The sequence below is a fragment of the Simochromis diagramma genome, unplaced genomic scaffold (assembly GCF_900408965.1).
Source record: "Simochromis diagramma unplaced genomic scaffold, fSimDia1.1 OVJJ01000430.1, whole genome shotgun sequence".
In the NCBI taxonomy this organism is placed as follows: Eukaryota; Metazoa; Chordata; class Actinopteri; order Cichliformes; family Cichlidae; genus Simochromis; species Simochromis diagramma.
This window is the reverse complement of record NW_024387258.1, coordinates 932,750-956,351: the sequence shown is the minus strand read 5'-3', so window position 1 is coordinate 956,351 and position 23,602 is coordinate 932,750. Positions and strand designations below refer to the sequence as shown.

General features: G+C 43.0%; 1 protein-coding gene across 10 annotated transcripts in view; it reads left to right on the top strand.

The window, feature by feature from the left end:
* Positions 1-23,602, top strand: part of herc1 (HECT and RLD domain containing E3 ubiquitin protein ligase family member 1) — a 92,230-nt gene that overhangs the window by 21,615 nt on the left and 47,013 nt on the right. For 6 of the 10 annotated variants that reach the window (XM_040002191.1, XM_040002194.1, XM_040002187.1 and 3 more), the window contains exons 16-27: positions 1,609-1,741; positions 1,909-2,100; positions 2,774-2,998; positions 4,055-4,228; positions 4,332-4,446; positions 4,539-4,659; positions 7,296-7,467; positions 8,125-8,461; positions 9,488-9,608; positions 10,287-10,338; positions 10,458-10,523; positions 11,081-11,346. In XM_040002191.1, coding sequence (XP_039858125.1) covers positions 1,609-1,741; positions 1,909-2,100; positions 2,774-2,998; positions 4,055-4,228; positions 4,332-4,446; positions 4,539-4,659; positions 7,296-7,467; positions 8,125-8,461; positions 9,488-9,608; positions 10,287-10,338; positions 10,458-10,523; positions 11,081-11,346 — 1,974 coding nt within the window. The remainder of the gene's footprint in view (positions 1-1,608; positions 1,742-1,908; positions 2,101-2,773; positions 2,999-4,054; positions 4,229-4,331; positions 4,447-4,538; positions 4,660-7,295; positions 7,468-8,124; positions 8,462-9,487; positions 9,609-10,286; positions 10,339-10,457; positions 10,524-11,080; positions 11,347-23,602) is intronic. The other 4 variants (XM_040002196.1, XM_040002195.1, XM_040002189.1 and 1 more) reach the window with 3 other exon arrangements.

The following is a 23,602-nucleotide window of genomic DNA, read 5'->3' as shown; positions in this document are numbered from 1 at the left end:
AGCCACGTCCTGGTTTATTACGTAAACTTCAATCCTTGATGATCAAGGTTTTTTTTGCATAATCGACATTGGATACACCAGGCTGTGCTTTTTGTCCAAAGAAGAAGGTGGACAAGGACTAGCTCACCTAGAGAGCAGAGCTGCAGCTTTCAGACTGCAGTTTATTCAGAAACACTTGATGGGAAGGGAAGATGTTTTCTGGGAACCAGTAACTAGCGTTATTTTAAGAGGAAAAGGAGAGTTAGGAATGGATGCTTCCGTGTTTTTACTAAACTGTAATTTAATATTTTGTTATGAAATTCCTGTGTTTTATAAAGGCCTTTTTAAAGCTTGGACCCTTTTCTGTTGGAAAAGACTGGAACCAGCTTCCTCATTGTTTTGGCTTCTAGAGGAACCGTTGTTTTTGGGGGCTTGGCCGGATGCACGTGATGGAACTGGACTTGCTTTTTTGAAAAGACTGCTTGAGACAAAGGCTCTCAAACTGAGAGAAATTATGGACCAGACCTTCAGAACACAGAAACAGCAACATCTTTCATTGGTTTGAAGTCAAGCCACATTATGAGGAGTATTCTAGACTTTTAGCCTAAATGTTTAACTTTAGGACGCCTCCTGGGTGAGGTGTTCCAGGCATGTCCCACCGGGAGGAGGCCCCGGGGCAGACCCAGGACACGCTGGAGAGATTATATCTCTCGGCTGGCCTGGGAACGCCTTGGTGTTCCCCCAATAAGCTGGAGGAAGTGGCTGGGGAGAGGGAGGTCTGGGCCTCTTTGCTTAGGCTGCTGCCCCCGCGACCCGGCCTCGGATAAAGCGGATGAAGATGGATGGATGTTTAACGTTAGGTGAAAAAGAGATGCTGTTAGATTCTAGTCGTGGATTAGAGATTTCCGATGAAAGAGATCCTTTTTGAGGAATGGAATTGAGTATTGATTTTACATTCTTGACGGGACCCTCGCTTATAAATCGGAAAGACTCGTGACTTTTCACATGCTGAGTGGAAAACTGTTATATAAAATGTCAGTTCAAGGGTTAAATAAAAGGCACTTGAGTGGAAGGACCGATGCTGTCTGGAGAGACAAGTTAAAAGTTGAGGAATGTCAGAAACCTATATGGAGAGTCTTTTATTAGCCCCCACTCAATAAGAGGTCAGGTGACCTACAGGGTTTTGCACGGTGCCATTGCTGTCAGTAGTTTTGTGTCCAAGGTTAAAAAAGATGCAAGTGAATTATGTCCCTTTTGTCAAGAAATAAAAACTAGTTTTCATATGTTGCTTGAATTGAACTGCCTTGAAACGCTGTTTATTATGTCTTTGAAAACTGTGGAGTGGCTTGGTCTCCAGTGGCAGTGGGTTGATACAACTTTCATTTTGCTGGTTAAATATCGAGTTAAAGCTAAATTTCCGTTTTATTTACTGATGAATAATTTCACTGATTTTTCTTTTCAGTGGTGTCTTAATAATGTGGTGTGCTATGTTGTAGATAGATTGTATTTCAGCCCTGTGATGTTGGTAAAAATCTGTCTGTCTGTCACTTGTTTAGTGAATAAAAGAAACCAAATAAAAGAAAATGACCACAGTATATAAAAACTTTTTGTCACCCTGTTTATATGCAGAACTCCAGCAGTGTGTCATTGCTCCACAAACATCTGCAGCTGCTCTTGCCACATGCCACAGATATCTACTCCCGCTCTGCAGCGCTGGTAAAGGAGAGCTCCTGGAATGGCAGCATACGGGAGAAGCTACAAGGTGAATGAAATCAAGTGACCTGTGTTGTAATCTGGCTATAAAGGCCTGTTCTCACTTCCTTGTTATCTCATTCTGCTCCGACAGTTCAAGTTCTTTTCATTTAGCATTGAAGATACTTTCTTTTGTTTTATATCATTGTCATAAAACTATGATCATGTAATCTGCAGATGTGATCTACGTGTCAGCAGCAGGCAGCATGCTGTGTCAGATAATCAACGCCTTACTGCTGCTTCCGGTGTCGGTGGCAAGGCCGCTGTTGAGCCAACTGCTGGAACTGCTGCCTCCTCTGGATTGTTTGAACAGACTGTTGCCTGCTGCCTCTCCTCTGGAGGACCAGGAGCTGCAGTGGCCTCTTCAGGGTGAGCTCAGAACAAGGTTAACTTGGTCAAGATTTTAAAAAAAAGTTACAAAATATCCTGGGATGAGGTAAATGCATGTACAGACACATGATGTGATCATTTCTGCTGGAGATGTTAAATTATGAGCCCTTGTCAGCTAAGCCAGCAGTGCAATTACAAAAAGCCATGTGTGCAGGCATTACGTGTACACATATTCTGTCGTTAGGTTTTTTCTCTTTAAGAGCTTGAAGATTTTTTTTTAATTTGGCATAAACATACACTAGAATTGGAGGATTAATTTGCCGGTTCAGGTGTCGGCAACTTTCAACATCAAGAGTCATAGCTGCTCCTACCAAGCAGTGGGAGAAGAAGAGCAGCACATGCAGGTGACGGGGACAGAGGTACATATAGTATAATAGGGTTCGGGGTAACCTTAATCCTAACCCCTGGCTTGCAAGCTGCAGGTCGCCGACCTCTAGGCTAGATGTTCGTGTGAGATGCTGAATAGATGCGACTTTGCAAGACTCATTTTTGGCCTTAACATTAATATGTAACACTGATGTCTGATATGAGAAAATGAAAATCATATAGTGTTATTTATAATGAAAGGTGATTTGTTTCAACACCCTGCAGTTGGGGCCATCTTGACGTCTGGTGGAATATTAAATTGGAGAACGTATTTGTCTTTTTCCAGGTACCTCAGACTTTGCTGAGCCAGCCTCAGGAATGACCCTGCCACAGCCTGCACTTTCTTGGGTGTGGCTTGTGGACCTGGAGAGGACAGTCGCCCTGCTAGTTGGGCGCTGCCTTGGTGGGATGCTGCAGGGAGCTCCCACCTCACTGGAGGAACAAGATACTGTTTACTGGCTCAAAACACCGCTATTTAGCAATGGCTTGGAGATGGACATCCCCCAGCTAGGTACAGGACGGACGCCCACATACACAACCAGTAGCAACTAGTTAACACGTTAAGCTTAGCAACCGATATATGGAGCGACTGCCTCTCTCTCTCTCTCTCTCTCTCTCTCTCTCTCTCCTGCTGCTACTTCAATCATGAAACTGATCAATGATCAGCTGATCGGCTTTTCTCTTCTTTGTTTTTGGCCCACTTTGCACCAGAAAGAGGAAACCAGCGGCTGAACAGCAGCAGCACGTTTAAGCTTGATAAGCTGCTGTTAGAATGTATTTAATATTACTTTCTACACCAGGATCTTTTTCTACAGCTGACGGCTGTAACTGTGCAGGGGCGGATCTAGCAAAGTTTAGCCAGGGGGGCCGACAGGGCATGAACAGGGAAAAGGGGGCACAAAGACATACTTTTCTTTCTTATTCTCATTTAAAATGTCGAGCTTTTAATAAATAATTATCTGAATCTTACAACCAAAGTTTTAATCTTTGGGTGTAAAAAAAATTATTTATTTCTGTGCATTTTTTCCCCACACTGCATCAAATTAAAGTTGATTACGTCGATTAAGCATCATGAGGTGGGGGGGGGTTCCCTATTTTTGTTGCTGGGAGTTGGAACCCTATTAGTTAGGTTGCTTAATATTTCTACTAAATACTCTTTAAAATACCAGAATAGGGAGGATGGTGCAGGTTTAAGTTTATTAGATTGATCAGTTTTGCTGAACTATGAAATATTTTGTTGTACTTTTTACATACAGGTGTAACAGAATAGCTTTAGTGTTGTTGTTTATTTAAACTTGAATTTGAACTTATACAAAATGCAGCAAGATATTAAAAAACAGTTTTATTGATTAAAAAACACTATCGGATTCATATCGGCATCGGCAGATATCCAAATTTATGATATCGGTATCGGACAGTAGTAGCAACATGAGTAGATTAGTAGTAGAATGTAACTTAGAGCAGGACATTACTTCTGACTGATCAGAATCCTAGGGCTCTTGTCCAGCTGAGTTCATTTATCGCTTCTTCTGTGACTTGTGAAGATAATTGTTTGCTTGTCCTTCAGACACCTGCATCAGCTCATTATTGGAGGCTGCACTGTCTGGTAATGAGGAGCAGAAACCCTTCGACTGCACACTGCATCCTGACTTGAGTGTCTTGGTGGATTTGGCTCTGGGTTCCTCTAAAGAACCTGCCAACAGCCTTTGGATCAACATGCATGAGTACGCTATTGGCAAAGGTTTGCATCTGTTTTGAGTATATACAGAATCCTACCATTTCTTTAATGCAATTAGCTTTACAGGTATATACATTCACTGACTGCACTGTGGATTTTGTTGCAGACTGGGACAATGCATCTCTCAGTAATGAGACCCTATTGGACACTGTGTCCAGGTTTGTGTTGGCAGCCTTACTGAAGCACACAGGGCTGCTGGGCCAAGCCTGTGGAGAGGGCAGGTAGTACAACAAAATACACCTTTTAATATATGGCATGAAGCATTTCCATACTGTCCAACAGTACCCGTCTAAAGGAAATATTTTCCTATCAGGTATCAACCATCTAAGTCCCTGGCAGAAGTCTATCGTGGTGTTTTTAAGGTACGAAACCGCTTACTAGCCTGTAAGAACATGGACTTCATCCAGACACGATCTTCTTCTCGTGAGAGGAGGGTAAGTAAACAAAGCTTCTCTTTTTTTAGTTTTGCCTCTGCACACCACTATTTAAATAAATCAATGTGTGATTCAACAACAGACTTTCACCTTTAATTTAAGGGGTTAAAAAAGTGTCGCACAAACTGTTTAGGAACAAACCAACATAATTTCAAATATAAGGGTTGATTTTAATACATAAGTGATGGGTCTCTCTGCCCTAACTTTTGTCTTTAGTAACTGAAAAGTATCTTTTGTTGGATTGAAATCAAGTGTGTGATTGATACCATAAACACAACGTTGCAAAATGAACAACTGTTTTTTAGCACAATCAGCTTTACAGCTTCCTCCCTTTGTGCTTTATGAGATTGGCACGGCTGAGGGTGGGAGAACACATCTGCAAAACGCTGTTCCAATGCAGCACGTCCACTCTCTGCGCCTGTGTGAGATGGTTATTACAATGGAAGGAGGCTGGAATGTGGGAATTAGGTACCTCTGGCCCTATCTCATCTCTCTCTTGTGATGCCCTGGTCAGTCAGTATCTGCAGACTCGTGCCTGCACCACACTCGTTGCAGAAATGGTGCGCAGAGGCACTGCTTCAGGATATCGTATTGCATAAGCCACCAGAACTAATACAAAGTGATATCCCTGCGCACTCCGTTGAAATGGCCCGACGAAGTCCGTGCCAATGTGAGCTCAAACAGGACCTCTATTAATGGTAATGGTGACTCCGAGCAGGACGCACACCATCGGCGTACATTTGGGGAGGAACACCCTTCACTTGGTGCGGGAGTATGAAAAGGAATCAAGGAAACTAGTGGATTATAGGAACCATCTTCGTTTTAACGAAGATGCAGACAGAACAAGGTTGTTCCTAAGAGTTTGCGCCTTGGATCCACTGTCAGGGGATACAGAGTTGATTCTACAGAGAGCACAAAATCATCTTCTAAGTGAAAGGATAAGACAGGTCCATTTCACTATAGCTGCCCTCCAGAGCAAGATTAGCTAGACTCTGCAGGAACTGAAAACCCTTCTACAGTCTCCTATCTAAGAAGAGGTTTACAAGTTTGTGGATAAGGCTCAGCGGGCCCAACACTCTAAAGAAAAAGAAAGACAACGCAGGAAATTCCACAACTTGCTTTCAAAAACACTCACTCCTCAGTCTGAACCTACACAACTCAGAGAAGAACGCACACCTGAGGACAGTCAGGAAAAATGAGTGAAGAACTTCTCAGACAGGAATCTCACTGAAACTGAAAAGAGAGTATTAGCCAAAGGACTCAATTTTGCCATTTCTCCGCAACAGTTGCCCATAGTGGACCTCATCACAGCCACAGAAACCGCCATACGGATGAACAAATTATCACAAACAGAAGCAGAGCAAATCATGATGCCACCCTCTCCAGTGCCAAAGTCCCTCCGTCTAACCTCACAATACAAGAAAAGAAGGCCGTCGCTTCCCAGAGCAAAGACCACAACATCACTATATTACCAGCTGATGAGGGAAGATGCACCGTGGTCCTAAACACAACGGATTACCACACAAAGATTACTACTCTCCTCAGTGACAACAATACCTACAAAGCCTTAAAGCGAGACCCCACAAGCAGCTACAAAAAGAAAGTTATAGCTTGCCTTCAAGACCTTGAAAAGGACAAAATTATTGACCGCCTTACATATCACCGCCTTTACCCAGGGGATGCCCAACCCTGCATTTATGGACTTCCTAAGCTCCACAAAGGTGTCCCACTCAGACCCATTGTCAGTAGCATAAACTCAGCCACTTACAACATCTCGAAACACCTTCTACCGTCCTAGCACCTCTTGTGGCGAACACCCCACACAACTTCACCGACAAGGTCCAGAAACTTACCCTGGATCCAGATGAAACCATGGTGTCCTTTGATGTACAGGGAGTGCAGAATTATTAGGCAAATGAGTATTTTGTCCACATCATCCTCTTCATGCATGTTGTCTTACTCCAAGCTGTATAGGCTCGAAGCTCTTCATACTGCACTTTATGGCGCTGTTGTAAATGGTGGAAAAGATTAGCAGTGCTTGAAACTTTTGTCGGAACATTTTTTAGGGATTCTCTACAGAACACATTATTCTGCTGATCATCTGACATTTTGAATCCGAACCATCTCCATATAATTGAGCCATTATTTTTCTTTTCTTCAATTTTTGACAACTCCAAGAGCTTTCTACTACAGGTCTCATTCACCCAATCACACACATTTTATTTATGTACTTTATATAACAGTCACACACCCACTTGCACTCCAATGGGTGCATCTTGGGCAACTCAGGGTTCAGTATCTTGCCCAAGGATACTTGGACACATGGACTGTAGTAGCCAGGGACTGATTGATCGACAGCCTGCTTCGCCACATGAGCCACAGCCACCTCTGGAATTCCCAAACAGTTAATGCCAAGTTTTTGCTGAACCTATTTATTGTGAAGGTAAAGTGTGTACTTTAAGCACATGTTGATTATTTGATTTAAAACCCACTATGGTGGTGTACAGAGGCAAAATTGTGTATATATTCTGTATTTGTCCAAGAAACTATGGTCATAACTGCATACACACGTTTCCACCGAGCTTAATAGTCATATCAATGGTATCCAAAATCAGGCATTATTGTCATTTGACCAGATTTCCGACAATCAGGACTCTCTGGACATGGACCCCCAGGAGCACTCTTTCACACGCACCATTGACGAGGAGGCAGAACTTGAAGAGAGGGTTGACCGTGAGAGAGAAGAAGGCCATCAAGAGCAAGACGATGAAGAGGATGACAGGGAGCATGAAGTAATGACAGCTGGAAGTAAGTACTCGTGCCTGTAGTTGCATGTGTGTGTGTTTAGTGTGCAAAGCAGTAGCCAATTGGAGGACATAACTGAATAAATGTTAACTTTTTAAAATCCTGTCTGTATTATTCATCTGTGTTTTTGTTGACTTTGCTTGTCACTGTAGCCTGTAGTGTTGGTAAAAGGGTTCTAGGATGAATAGGAATGTATTATTAATAAATGCTTATTATTCAGGTTGTAACAGTTTCACTACTTAGTATAATGTATTTGGAAGTGCAGCTGTAATCTGCAACATTGTAACTGATTTCTCCATATTTCTCATGCTGTGAAGTTCGAAGTCGAACATTTTATCAGCTAGCTTTCTCAGTAGGAAGGTGTTTCATAGCACCTATGAGCATGTGTAATCTGGCAGTTTTAAAGCTGTAAACTTCTGACATACTGTTATGAACACCTTCACTTGATATTCATGTCCTGTAATATATGGACATTTATGTGCCGAAGGCTTTGCAGTGTGTTGCTTTAGCACGGGCTTTAGTATTGAATATTAGACTCCAGTAATTCTTTGTGGCTGCTGTTTTGTCCTCTAACACTGCATCTTATTTGTGTGTCTTTTTGTGTGTGCGTGTGTGTGTGTGTGCATGCGTGTGTGTGTGTATGATTGTGGCACAACACAGAAATCTTTCAATGTTTTCTCTCAGCGCGGGAGGTGGCTCGCAGTCGGGAGAGAGAGCGGGCCAGCAGCAGCACAGGACTGGGCTCCAGCTCCAGGAATGGAGGAGGAGGAGGTGGAGAGGAAGACACCATTCTGGCTCAAGAGGGCAGAAGGGGCAGTACGGGTCTTCCAGAAGGCCAAGACCTTTACACGGCAGCCTGTAACTCTGTGATCCACCGCTGTGCTCTGCTGATACTGGGAGTCAGCCCTGTACTGGGCGAGCTGACCAAGCAGAACCAGGAAGAAGCTCAGACTCAGTTAGCTACAGGGACACAGGAGTGCCTCAGCTTCATGACCAGGTCGGAGAGAAATAGGATGCTACTGTTGACATCCCTGAAAAATTGAATTCCTTTATCATTGGGCACAGTCACATTACTAAGATATTTAGTCATTCATTGTGATTTCTCTTTTACTGGCCCCATATACACTTAAGGGAAAACCCAACTTATTTTGATTATTTCATATACTTTTATAATGTAACATTTCAGTTATATTTAATATAGCTCAGTTTATCATTAGGTTGATATTCTATAGTTACTTTAAATCTGCTTATTTAAAGGTAGTTTGATGAAAGTGCTTTGAAAAGTGCTTTTGAGTCGTCACTTGGGTGGAAAAACACTGAATTCCTGCACCAAGCTCTTGTTAACTTTTACAGTGAAGCATTGGAATGAGCACATTACATAGTTGTACTGGAACTGTACTGACCACAACTGTAAGGCTCCACATCAAGAGCTGTCTTCAGTTAGTCACGATCTGACTAGTCTTAAGTGCCCAATATCAGTGAGGTAAGGTGACTGCACAGGACTAAAAGATAACACACAGGCTACTTTTGTTCTCTACACGACTCCATAAGTCTTTGGGCACTAATTCATTTTGTTTGTTTGTTCGTTTGTTCAGCCTTTCTCACTTGTTGTGCCTCGTATTGAGTGTGCACCTGATCAGCTGAATTAATCATGGTGTAATATCATTCCTATCATTCTTGTTTGTTAAGCCTACTGAATTAAAGTAGAATAGTCTGCACACAAAAAAACTGTGTTAATGTAACGCTATAGCTCACATTTCAAACCATAGTGGTTTGGAGCCTGCGGTGTGCACCTCAGAACCTCTCGTAGTGAACATAATTCTGCTTTACCCTTTTAATGTCAAAGTATTCCAATGTTTTGTATTTCGAGCACCGTGTTGTACTTTGTCCTTTTTATAAAAAGGGAGACAACTGATGTGGCTGTATGCGCCACCATTCAGGTGAAAATCATGGTGTTTAATTGTTGTTGTTTAGCTGTCTTGTTCTCATTGATTTAACAGTGCTGTGATATGTTTGTGTACAGAAGTGAGAGTCTGAGCGCAGAGAGCCGTTTAGTGCAGAGCAGCCCAAGTTACAGACTGATGAAGTCCAGGAGTGAGTCTGACCTCTCCCAGCCAGAGTCAGATGAAGAAGGTTACACTTTGGTAAATCAAATGCCTGCACACACTCTTTGTTACATCTGCAGTACAGTTGACAAACAACTCAGAGAACTAGTTGCTCTCCTTTGACCCACCACACACTGACAAAATAATGTGATTTCAATCTCACAGAGAACAAGGTCACAGTAATGATGGTAGTAAACACATTAACCCTTTGCCAGTGTGAATAAGCAAATCATGTTCACTGTAATGTGTCCCTTGCTTCTGACATGTGGAACATTATACACACACACACACACACACACACTGCTCGTGCCTATGCTACAACACATTTTCTTCGTGCCCCTGGTACACTGCGCAGAAACACTTTGCCCACACACACACACACACACACACACACACACACAGACACACACACACACACACACACACACACACACACACACACACACACACACACACACACACACACACACACAGGCAGATTCATTCACAGACTGTGGCTGCAGTACTGGCATCTGTTAGTCCAATAATCACGCAGTTGACATTAGAATTCCACCTTTGATGTTTGCCTTCCTTCACACAACAACTGCAAAGCCCACACACATAACTTGTCCTTGAGTCTGTTTGTCCTCCACCTCAGCCGCCTGAATCTCCAGTTCAATCACAATCACAGGTCAACATAATGTGCAAATCTGTGAACTCTTCTGTTTTTTCTTTCAGAATGGAAGAAGAAATGTTGACCTAGACTTGGCATTCTCCCACAAAAAGAGAGGTAATGACCGACCGCTAATTTGCTCCGCTAATGTTTGGAGAGAGGACAATGCAGGTTTTCGGTTGTTATCGTTCATGTGTTACTCTTGTCTCTCTGTCTTCTGATTCCTGTACGGATAGTTTATTTGCTTCTTTTGGGGCAGTTGAGCCCCAAACACAAGAGGAACTTCAAGCAAGTAAACGATGGCATGTTTCTTCCTCTTGTTAACTCATAACTCCATGACTGTAATGCCATACCCACACCCTGCCCTCTTTGAGCCTCAACTTTTCATTTTGTAAAGAAAAAAAGAAAGATAAAGAAATCAGGATCACATAAACGTCTCCATTCAGGCCATTCTTCTGCTTGCACTGTTACTTTGCACTATGATGGCTCATTCCTCGTGAAGAGTGTAATCTGTTACTTTGAAGAATTTTCATGGAAATTTCTGGGTTGCACTTTTGAAGAAGTCATCAGTGCTGATACTTTGACTGAGTTGTTGTGTGGACGCGCTAGCCTGTTTCCCATTCCACTCCTCAGCCGCAGAATTCTTCCTCAGTGTGTGTTGGATACTCGGTGCATCCATCACCGGCAAACTCATAATGGAGGCTTGCGCCTGCATGTAGATTCGGCATTTGGCCATTTGATGAACTCCGGTCGAGTAATAATGCGCTCCTTTTAAGTGCTTCAAAGCTACTCGGCACATCCCTCAATAGATCCCCTGTGTGCACAAATACAACAAACGGGATCTTCTTCTCCTTCTCAGGCCTCCTTCACAGCTCACCAGACTCCCTGGCTGAGTCCTGGTTTCGGGCCAAGCTGAGCCGTCAGCAGAGTTACAGTTCAACGTACGAAGAGTCAGACCTGGACTTGAGCCGATCGCTGGGCATCCACGCTCTCATCGACAACATGGTCAGCTTCATCAGTGGTGACGTGGGCTTGGCTCCAGCTTTTAAGGAGCCAGAAGAAAGTATGTCCACCAGCCCACAGGCCATTATCCTGGCTATGGAACAGCAGCAGAGCAGAGCAGAGGTGAGCGATTCCTCAGCGAGAAGTCAAACCAAATGATGGTTAATCAAAGTCAGCATAGTTGATTTTGTTCTTTTCTTCCATGAAACGTTTGTGGAGGATTTTTATTTTTTGTACAGTTATACCTTTTCAGAACAGTGCTGACAGTATTTTATACGTTTTCTTTGTCTTCTCAACAAATCAGTTGAAGACCGAAATCTGTAATGCCTGTCTCTCATTTCACTCAGTCTAAAACTGACTGATTCCTACTGACGATATAAAGACTTCGTCAAAAGTTTGGGTTTTTATTTTCTAAAGAAGAACACGTTATCATCAAATTCAAAAACAATTCAAATTACCGTATTTCCCGGACTACAGAGCGCACCTGAATATTAGCCGCACAAGCTAGAATCAGGGGGAAAATCCTGTTTTGTACATACATTAGCCGCACCTGACTAAAAGCCGCAGGTGTTTCAATGTTGACTCATCATATGTAAGAGAATATGCACAAAGCGAATTGTCAGGAAAGAGATGGCTGTTTGGAGACACACCCCTTTATTAATATTTTGAAAAACAAGTTACGGGTACATATTTGCATAACTTTTTAGGTATATGTACAAGTAGCGGTAATTACAAGTACGAAACATGTACTGTGCTTCATAAATGAGTAACAAATGTAGTATATAACAATAACCTACAGCACACCAGAACAATAGATCCGGCCTACCTTTTAGGCTCAGGTGCAGTGACACGGCTTTAACAAGAAGAAAAGTCAGTCATTCACCATCTTTCTCTTCTTCCTGCGCACTAAAACCACCAAAGTCCTCTTCTCCAGTGTCGGAAACGAACAGGCTCAGGATGGCTTCGTCATCCACTCTCAGCTTCTCTCCTTCGTTGTCACTTTCAAAACCAAACAAATCCTCGTTGTCAGTGTCAGAGTCGAACACCCTCTGAAGGGCCGTGGCGGTGTCCTCCTCTCCATCATGCAGCAGTCCAGCCCTTCGAAATCCGTTGGTGATCGTGGATGTTTTCACACTTTTCCACGCTGTCAGAATCCACCGGTGGAGTTGAGCATAACTTGCTTTTCGCAAGTTTATCGCCGCTCGTCATCCACGCCTCCCGCTGAACGCGTAGCGCTACTTTGAAGTTTGTTTTCCGCGCTACTTGTACAGCACTATGTTTCCTGGCGGATGGACATGTGACCAACATACCACTCTTGAACCCCGATCCTTCCGCCAGGCAACGTAGTGCCGTACAACAGCGGAACAAACAAGACAAATCGTCTTACGATATCACAAAAATCATGGACAATCCATAGAAAAGCCGCACCTGACTAAAAGCCGCAGGGTTCAAAGCTGGTGCAAAGAGTAGCGGCTTATAGCCCGACAATTACGGTAGTCAGATGATATTTTAAAAATGTCTCTACAGTTTTGCTTAGAGGCCTATCATCAACAGCTGTCAGTCCTCTGGATCAGTTTCCTGGTATGGCTGCTAATCCAAATCAATACATTTATAAGGCTAATAAATTAGTAGAAAAACCTTTTGCAGTTGTGTTGCACAGCTGGAAACCATGGCACAGCATTATTTAGGTTAGTTTAGTGTCCGAAGCATCAGTCATTTTATTGTTCTCCAGTCGTCAGTTGTTCTCCTGAGAAAGGAAAGCTATTGTGAGTAATTGTGCAGAAACTTAAAATCTCTTATCCATATCCCTTTAGGGAGCAGCAAACACTGGCTCTAAAATAGACAGAAAAAGGAGTGGGAGGCCCGATGCACAACTGTGCAAGAAGACAAACATCTGAGAATGTGTAGTTTAAAACAGAGACACCTCACGGGTTGTAAACTGGCAGCTGCATTAAATAGTACCTGTCAAACACCAGTGTCACCATCACAGTGGAGGGGTGACTTCATGGTCTGAGACTGGCCGACAAAAAGAAAAGACTGAGCTGGGCAGAACAGAGCACACACACTGGATACAGGAAAACATAGCTGTCTCCAGCAGAGTGGAAACATTTTACCCAGTAAACAGTCAAACTGCAGCTTGAAGGAAGACTCCATCCATGTACCTTGAAAAATTGACATCTAAAAAACCATGATTTTTGCATTTGAAGACTAAGAAATATTAAAACTATACAGTGGGGCAAAAAAGTATTTAGTCAGCCACCGATTGTGCAAGTTCCCCCACTTAAAATGATGACAGAGGTCAGTAATTTGCACCAGAGGTACACTTCAACTGTGAGAGACAGAATGTGAAAAAAAAATCCATGAATCCACATGGTAGGATTTGTAAAGAATTTATTCGTAAATCAGGGTGGAAAATAAGTATTTGGTCACCTCAAACAAGGAAAATCTCTGGCTCTCACAGACCTGTAACGTCTTCTGTAAGAAGCTTTTCTGTCCCCCACTCGTTACCTGTATGAATGGCACCTGTTTGAACTCATCATCTGTATAAAAGACACCTGTCCACAGCCTCAAACAGTCAGACTCCAAACTCCGCCATGGCCAAGACCAAAGAGCTTTCGAAGGACACCAGGAAAAGTATTGTAGACCTGCACCAGACTGGGAAGAGTGAATCTACAATAGGCAAGCAGCTTGGTGTGAAAAAATCAACTGTGGGAGCAATCATCAGAAAATGGAAGACATACAAGACCACTGATAATCTCCCTCGATCTGGGGCTCCACGCAAGATCTCATCCCGTGGGGTCAAAATGATCATGAGAACGGTGAGCAAAGATCCCAGAACCACACGGGGGGACCTGGTGAATGACCTGCAGAGAGCTGGGACCAAAGTAACAAAGGTCACTGTTGGGTCTGTGTTTCCACAACCCCGCTAATTCTAGAGACTTATTCATCATGAAGAAAACAAGACAGTCGATCGATCTATTACTTGCGCAAGGGAGGCCTCTCATCTATGTCCAGCACATGACAATGACCACACTGGTGGCCTCCTCTCGCTGCCTTTTATTGACAAACTTCAAACAATAGTTTACAAAACACCTCCCCTTGCAACCCCCCTTTGGTTACGAAGACACGGCACTGTATGTAAATGTATATGTGTGAACTTCTGTAAGAGTGTGTGTGTGTGTGTGTGTGTGTGTGTGTCCTCCTGCTGACCAAAGGGTCGTAAACGCAGGAAGCTTACATCAAAAGAAGCAGATCTTCCAGATAGGATGTATCTGCAATAAAACATTACAGCCCCCCACCAGAACCTCAAGAATCTGGGGGGAAGGACAGTGGAGTTTCATCAGTTAAAACAATGTACAAATGGTAAACATAAAAATGACAAACATCTAACAATTCAACTCTAACATTCCCTCCTGTTATGTTATTTTTATGCTCCAATTATTCCTATGTAGTACATTCTAGCCATGCACCTCTTGCTTAACATTTTCAGAGCAGGCATCATTTCTACACAGGCTTCTGTCATGTAATTCATTATGTATTTCTGCAAGTAAACAACTGAATGTCATAGGTCAAACAAGAAGAATCATCATTCTCAAAAATCATATGTCACTACAATCCAACTGTATACAGACATAGGTATTTAAACGCATCAGTTGACTTTATTGTTTGTCCATGTGGCTCTCAGCTAACTTCAAAGCTGCAGCCTGGTCAACACTCTTCTTTATGACTCCTATCGACCCCCCAAATCTTCTCACTGTAGGCATCCTGTGGGGGTTAGAGTCAACTGGTGAATTATCTGCATTTACAACTCTTCTCCTGTCCTGTTGTCACCACAGAAAAAGCTTTGTAAAGGAAATTGGATCAAGGTGTTTTGATCTTCTTGGCTCAAAACCTCAAGTGTTCATGATGTAAATGTAGACAAAAGGCTTCTCTGTTTACATCCTTCTTGCAGAAGACAAAAGAATAGGTGATGTTGCCATGTTCCATGGTTAATCTCCAACTTGGACTAATCCATTGCCCTTCATACACATAGGCAATTGGCCTGTTTCCAGTTCGTTTAACTGTATAATGTCCTGTAACAAGTCATATTCTTTGAGTCAGACGAGCAGGTCTGTCTCACCAGAGCAGTTCACCTTCCCAGCTACTGAATCAACCTTCCATTCAGGTTCAGAGCAGTTGAAAAGTTGACAGTGTTCCTGGATGTGTTGCTAAAGCAACCAAACAAACTGTCTCGCTCTCAGTGATGCTATAGGGCCACAGTCCAGAAGAATGTGTAGCCAGTGGCATCACAATCATAACAATTGGTCTCGTTGTTTATGTGAGCGGTTGTGTTCTTAAACTACCACCAGTAGTTGTTGAAAACCCATTCGGGTACTGGGTGTGGTTTGCTCTGTTCCAGTGCGCTCCCTGTCATCCCACTCTGGGTCCACAGGCTCAAGAAGATGCACAGCACATTCCCAGCCATTCTGATGAGTACCTGTGGCTCAGTTGGTTTCTTCACCGGATTGAGACGAGGGGCCCTGGAGGCTTCCCCCCCCCTTTGTACCCGGTCTTCCTGCCACTTACTCCGAGCTGGCCTGGATGTGTGTCACCTTCTTGCAGTGCGCTTGATATATCCAAGTGTTCCTTCCAGCAATCTTCACTGCTGTGGTCGTTGTCAGCAGCATCCGATATGGACCTTCCCACCATGGACTGGACCAGCACTTCCTCTCCATGGCCTTATCAACATCCAATCTCCAGACTCCAGACTCTGCTCCTGCGGAGAAACAGAATCATCTGGCAGATCATTTGTTCTCATGACTTCTTTACTTTTAAACATTTTAAGCATCTAATCTGCTAATATGCTCTCTCTTCTGCTTTTCTATCATCACTACAGAAGAACTCTAAATGCTCTAACATATATAATCTCAAAGAGTCAGACCATTCTCTGCTGGAGTAATCCTCATGTACATCTTAACTAATTCTATACAATCTAACCATGTCCTGCCTGTCTTCCTAAATCTTAACTTTACTGTTCCATTAGTTCTCTCTGCCTACAAAAAGTTTTTTTTTTTTTTTTTTTTTTTAAAGTATTTAATAATCCTAAAGTATAAACTACTGCTCATCTCCCTCCTGTTTGAGACATGGCATAGCCAATGGCTCAAAATAGCAGCAGTCTTATACAAATTATTAGGCAGTACTGGTTTATCACACAGATAATAAACACCATCCTGCAAGCTTGCCCCCTCTGTAAGTCACAACTGTTTTCCTGCTGTAGGTGAGTGGCCCTACATGTCTGCGGATGTTGTACTGCTAAAATGTGAACACCATGTTTAACTACAGCTGCCTCTTTTGCGATCTTATCTGCAAAAACTTTCCCTAATGCAACTGGATCTTTCCCTCACATGTGTGCTGCACATCTACAAACGGCAATTCCACCGGTTAATAACACTGCCTCCAGCAGATTTTGCAAGAGTTTGGTGTGTTCTACAGGTTTCCCTGTAGAGGTTGTCACACCTCGTCTCACTCACTGCACTACAAAGAAATGTACAGTAGCAAATGTATACTGCCTATCAGTGTATATTGTCTCTCTACAGCTTTACACGCTTCCGTTAAAGCTAGCATCTCTGCTGCTCAAGCAAATATGAAACATGCTAGTTGTCCCACACAGATAACTTTCTCTCACTGTCTGCTACAGTAAACGTGTTCTAGTCTGTCCCTCTGCTGTTGTAAAACTCAAACCATCAGCAAACCAAACCTTTCCCTCAATGAGTGGCACATCTATTAAGTCATCCCTCAGCTTACACTTCTTCTCCTCGCGCTCTCTACACTCATGAGAAGTGCCCTCCTCCGTTGGCAAAAAGGGTTGGACAGATTCAGAATTGTGCACCACTTCATGGTAATATGTGTGGTTGTGAGAGTAACAGTAACATTAAAGACAAGTGTCTTGTAGGTGACAGAAATGTAAGTTTAGTCTGCAATAGTAAACATCTACCTCGTGTGGAACTAACAATGTCAAAGGTGAAATAAACTATTTCCTGAAACATTGTACAGCTTAAGCTGCTGCACATACTGATCTCACGCATGGAGGTAAAGCACGAGCAACCAGAGCTAATCTTTTAGGATAGTAAGCTACTGGCTTCACTTGTGGAAAAAAGTGCTGTTAGTTATTTTACAGTCACCTGGCATTTGTGCTGTTCACAGAACCACAAGTCCATCGCTGGACCTCCTCTGTGCTGTCACTTTTGGAGCTTGGCACGCTCCCTCAAGTTCCATATTCCAACGCTGCTCAGCTCCCATCTTGTGGGCGATCCTCTCAGCCACTCCTTCTCGTCATGGCACCTCACGACATCTACAAATTGAAAAAATGACACTCCTCTCGCCACACGGCTTTCGCCATGTGTCAACTCCCCAATGAGACATGTACAAGAGTGTTGCACAGCCTCCCTAAAACAATCTCCAGGGTTTTTCCCTTGGAGCAGCTTCACTCCAAGCTGTAACCCTGTGTAAAACATTAATCAGCACTTAAATGTTCAGCTTGTTTAGCTTCCAGCTCCTGTATCCTAGAAGACAAAGTCTTAAAGTTAAAACAACTTCACATTTGCAACTAACTATAGATCATAAGAGTAATAAAGTATTCAGCATCACAGAGACAAGTATCATTGCAGGTTTATTCTAAACTCATTAAACTCCTACTTTTTCCCATAATTTGTTCCAAATTATTTAACATCTCAACGTCATTCCACATTGTAATCACTGACTTCCCTTAAGTTTGTCACTCACCATGAGCCCAACAGTGGTCAGATAATGAGCTCCATGTAACTATTCTGTAACCACTGCACATCTGTTCAATTGTCACTTGTCTGTCTGTGCTGAATCCTTTACAAGCACTCTTAAAGAAAAACAAACATCAGCCAAACACATGGTTCGTCCTGGTTGTCAGGTGTCGGCCACCCAGATTCCAGAGGAGCTGTGAAAAGTCATAAAGTTAACACTCGCTGTGGAAAAAGTAACAATGGTCTCATCACAGTATGTGTCACACTGTATTAATTTCTCCCCTGTAACATTCACATTCTCTCCAACATTCTCTCAACAACACAGTGTAATTTCATCATCAACATATAGCCTGTAACTACAGTTCTCTTCATACAAAATCTCAGTAATCCTGTGCTAGAAAAACATCATTAAGTTGTGTCCTGCTGTAAATCACATGATCAAATCACATGATTAACCATCTGCTGTAAAAAGAAATGTAAATGTTAGCGCTGTGCGGGTGTATACACTCTTTCTCACAGTAATCTCTGTGAGTAACACAAGGTAGTGAATGACACACACATGGTAAATTCACAGACAGAGAAAATTTTAAACTAAAAAGGTTAAATTTTCAGAGTTCACATAGTCATGTGACCCAAGTTTCCTCCTGTGGTCTCCTTCTGCTCCTGCAACAGAGACACACACAGAGATACATCCACACCTTTGTCAGGTGGGGGTTAACTTCACACAATGGTGTTAAGTCAGTCAGTCTTGTCAGGTTTTGTCAGTCAGTCAGTTCCCCATTTATTTTAAAATTCTTACTCATTCACTCAGTGATTCCTTCTTTTGCTAATTGTGGAAATTATCGTCGCATTCGTTTCCACGCTCAGCAAAACAACGCCATTTCAAAAAGAAAAATAATTTAGACTGGATTTCCTCGTTGAATCCTTTTGGGCAGGAATTTGTTTCCTGATTGTCCCAAATAAGAGCCCATTTTAATTTTGGAGAAGCTCACTCTGCAACAGTTTTCTCAACGACGCTTCAGTTCTAATCGTGCAGATCTGCTCAAACATGGATCATCAAACAAAACTTTCAGTGCATCATGAAAGTAACAAAATAAAAGAAAGAAAATAAAGGAAATCAAAGAAAATAATGGAAAGAAAGGCCTTGTTTAAATCATGACACGTGTTCTTCATGCCAGGGGGATAAATCGTCACAACCCAATTGGCAGGTTCAACTTTAGTAATAAAAGACAAATCAACAGCCAGTTTAATCTCAAACATTCATCCAATCAGCCATACACACAACATACAGCATAACCCTGTTGTCTCGTCACATAATAAGTTTCTTCTCATGTAACTAAATGTGTGCCATGTTAAAACTTCTTCACACACCAGAAACTCACAATCAGTTCACTCAGCTCACTCATTTAAGACCTCTCATCAGCATTCTGTTTTCTCCTCTATGATGCAACCATCTGTCCTATAATATTCAGTCCACTAGTCTATGTATCACTTTCATCTTACTAATGACTTGGACAAGATGACAAACAGAATCTCATGCTTAAGATGCTGTCTGGTCTTCATGAGTATCATTGTATGTGTATATGCATGTAGGGTTAGTATAGTTAATGCATTTTCAGTATGTTTTTGTGTTCATCTCTCATCACACTTTCATTATTCTCATCACTGCTTAAAACAACACACCTCTCTCTGATTTTTTTTTTTTCTTTAACTGTACTTTTCTCCAAAACAGAAAATAGCATTACAGCTGTTTCAGACTGAGAAACACTGAGCACTCTTCATGCTATTATTCATCCACACAACTATTTTATTTCTTTTCGTCCACTGGGCAGGTGACCTGCAGAATCACGTCTGCCCCAGCTGGATACCTTTCACACACACCATGACGTCAGACACTCTCACACTCGCGGAATTGATCAGGAGAAAAACTTTCTTCATCTTCACACTCTGTTACAGAAACACCATATGTTTTGTTTTTTTTTTTTTGTTTTTTTGTGTTGTGTCAGGGATGGATATGTAGTTGCAACGTTTGTGTTCACTAACTTTCCTTTCTGTCTCCTCTCTTGCCTAGTCTGTAATGGACTCAATGCTGCTCCTAATATGCCTTTAATCTCTCCTCCACTTCTGCCTCTGCTCTCTCACGCTCTTCTCTGACTCTACTTTCTGCTAACATTCTTGCTCTTCCTAATGCTTTTCTACGGTGTTGTTCTAGAGTAGTTGCAGTGGATTGAGCTGTAGTTTCATCCTCAGGTTTCACAACTACTTCTTGCAATATTGCTCTTTTAACATTCTGTGCTTCTCTCCTCTTCTGAGCCTGCTCCAGCCACAACTTAGCAACTGCTAACTGCAATTCCTTCCTCTGCTTCGCTTTACCTGTTTTACCTGCTACACTTACAGCTATTCTTTCTACCAGCATTTTACACTTAACTTCCACTAATGTCCCTTCAAATCCACATTTCTTACACCAACAACCTACATACTGCGTGCTGCCTGGTAAACATTTCTCCATAGATTTTACATCTCCTTCTAAGGCAGACTTACACATTTTATTCTCCATTACAAGACAACAATCAGCCACACTCACGCAGACCACGTCTGGCCCGCACACACACACAACATAGGCCTATTGCTTGCGTCTGCACGCACAGCTAGCGCTCTCTGTTGAAAACTCTCAAACGCCCCATATGGCGGAGAATTCAACCTTCGGACACTCTCCAACGCCCCAAATGGCGGAGATTCCGGACTCCGAACCTAGGTTCTCTCCACGCCCCAAATGGCGGAGAACTCTCTACGCCCCAAATGGCGGAGAAGCCTGCGTCTCTCTCACGCGGCTAGCGCGCTCCCGGACTCACGTTTAACGCACAGCCCGTAGCCGCTCTCTATTGTTTTGGGTCCACGTGCGCTCTCGTGACCAGCGCTCCCCCGGACTCAAACGTTTCACGCAGAATCACGGTGACGCGTTTTCTATCTAGGATCCTAAATTCATTCACACGGTTATAGAGACACTCTCTAAGGCCTTCTGTACTCACTGTTTGTTTACGTTCATGGGAAGAGTCTCTGGATCCCGTTAATCGTCATCCATCCCGAGGGGAGGTCAGGCGCAAACTTCCCGGCCTGGTAACAAAGCAAAGTGAAACACCAGGGCTTTACGTCAATCATCCCAGACGTTGCGGTGGCGTCCTCTCCCTCTCCTCGGTGGATGCAATGTGTTAGGCTCCGGCTCGGAGGACCAAATAAATGTTGGGTCTGTGTTTCCACAACCCCGCTAATTCTAGAGACTTATTCATCATGAAGAAAACAAGACAGTCGATCGATCTATTACTTGCGCAAGGGAGGCCTCTCATCTATGTCCAGCACATGACAATGACCACACTGGTGGCCTCCTCTCGCTGCCTTTTATTGACAAACTTCAAACAATAGTTTACAAAACACCTCCCCTTGCAACCCCCCTTTGGTTACGAAGACACGGCACTGTATGTAAATGTATATGTGTGAACTTCTGTAAGAGTGTGTGTGTGTGTGTGTGTGTGTGTGTGTGTCCTCCTGCTGACCAAAGGGTCGTAAACGCAGGAAGCTTACATCAAAAGAAGCAGATCTTCCAGATAGGATGTATCTGCAATAAAACATTACAGCCCCCCACCAGAACCTCGAGAATCTGGGGGGAAGGACAGTGGAGTTTCATCAGTTAAAACAATGTGCAAATGGTAAACATAAAAATGACAAACATCTAACAATTCAACTCTAACAGTCACCATCAGTAACACACTACAACGGCAGGGAATCAAATCCCGCAGTGCCAGACGTGTTCCGCTGCTGAAGCCAGTGCATGTCCAGGCCCGTCTGAAGTTTGCCAGAGAGCACATGGATGATACAGCAGAGGATTGGGAGAATGTCATGTGGTCAGATGAAACCAAAGTAGAACTTTTTGGTATAAACTCAACTCGTCGTGTTTGGAGGAAGAAGAATACTGAGTTGCATCCCAAGAACACCATACCTACTGTGAAGCATGGGGGTGGAAACATCATGCTATGGGGCTGTTTTTCTGCCAAGGGGACAGGACGACTGATCCGTGTTAAGGACAGAATGAATGGGGCCATGTATCGTGAGATTTTGAGCCAAAACCTCCTTCCATCAGTGAGAACTTTGAAGATGAAACGAGGCTGGGTCTTCCAACATGACAATGATCCAAAACACACCGCCCGGGCAACAAAGGAGTGGCTCCGTAAGAAGCATTTGAAAGTCCTGGAGTGGCCTAGCCAGTCTCCAGACCTCAACCCCATAGAAAATCTGTGGCGGGAGTTGAAAGTCCGTGTTGCTCGGCGACAGCCCCAAAACATCACTGCTCTCGAGAAGATCTGCATGGAGGAATGGGCCAAAATACCAGCTACTGTGTGTGCAAACCTGGTAAAGACCTATAGTAAACGTTTGACCTCTGTTATTGCCAACAAAGGTTATGTTACAAAGTATTGAGTTGTATTTTTGTTATTGACCAAATACTTATTTTCCACCCTGATTTACGAATAAATTCTTTACAAATCCTACCATGTGGATTCATGGATTTTTTTTTCACATTCTGTCTCTCACAGTTGAAGTGTACCTCTGGTGCAAATTACTGACCTCTGTCATCATTTTAAGTGGGGGAACTTGCACAATCGGTGGCTGACTAAATACTTTTTTGCCCCACTGTAGTTCTGCACCACACATCTCAGGAGTTGGTCTTCAGACATTGTTTGGACAAATCTGTGTTTCTCACAAATTTGGAATCTATTTGTAGCGAAAGAGGGAATTTGTGCAAGTCATATAGAGCGTGTACAGTAGTGGTTTGGTGCCTTCCAGGTTTGAAAAGTGGTTTGCATGTTTTTAGTGGATAAAACATGGTTTTGAAAGGACTTATTGAGCTTATAGAATTCTATGACGAAACAGCCCTTGGCAATGACCTCAGTAAACACTATTCTATGAACAAGCACGTTGTTTAACATTTGTGCTCAATGGATCCATTCTGGATTCAGTCTCTTGCCTAACACACGCTAGAGCAGTGTTTCCCAACCATTTGAAGCCACGGCACATATTTCACATTAAAAAAATCACACGGCACACCCTTAAACAAAAATGTCACAAAAAGCATATTGATCATTTTCCTCCGAGCACCAGGCGTAGCGAAACTGGCTCGGTTTGTCACCAGTAGACCTTTTGTGCTTTCTTCTGACCTCTGCTCATGCTAAGGCCTTCATCTGGGTTGGCATTTTCTCCGGGAACCAGATCAGGCTGACTACTTTTCTCTTCAGATATTTATCTATTGCTATTACGTGACTATTATGTAATTTCTTCTTCGTCTTCTCCTGTTTTACTGGCATTTGGCAACCCATTTAATTAGAGCAGGTAGTTGTACTCCCCTCTAGTGGAAGACAATGTAAATGTTCTGGCCGTTACTCACACCGATCGCTTCGAGTAATAATCAGGTGGAACGGCACACCTATGTGCCGCAGCACAGTGGTTGGGAAACGCTGCTCTAGAGTAGCCGGGAATTGATCCACCGACCTCCCAGTTGCTCTACCTCCTGGCTTGCCATACCCACTCAAACACAGCTTCCTTGTAAAGACTTATTTAGGCTATACTTATTGGCT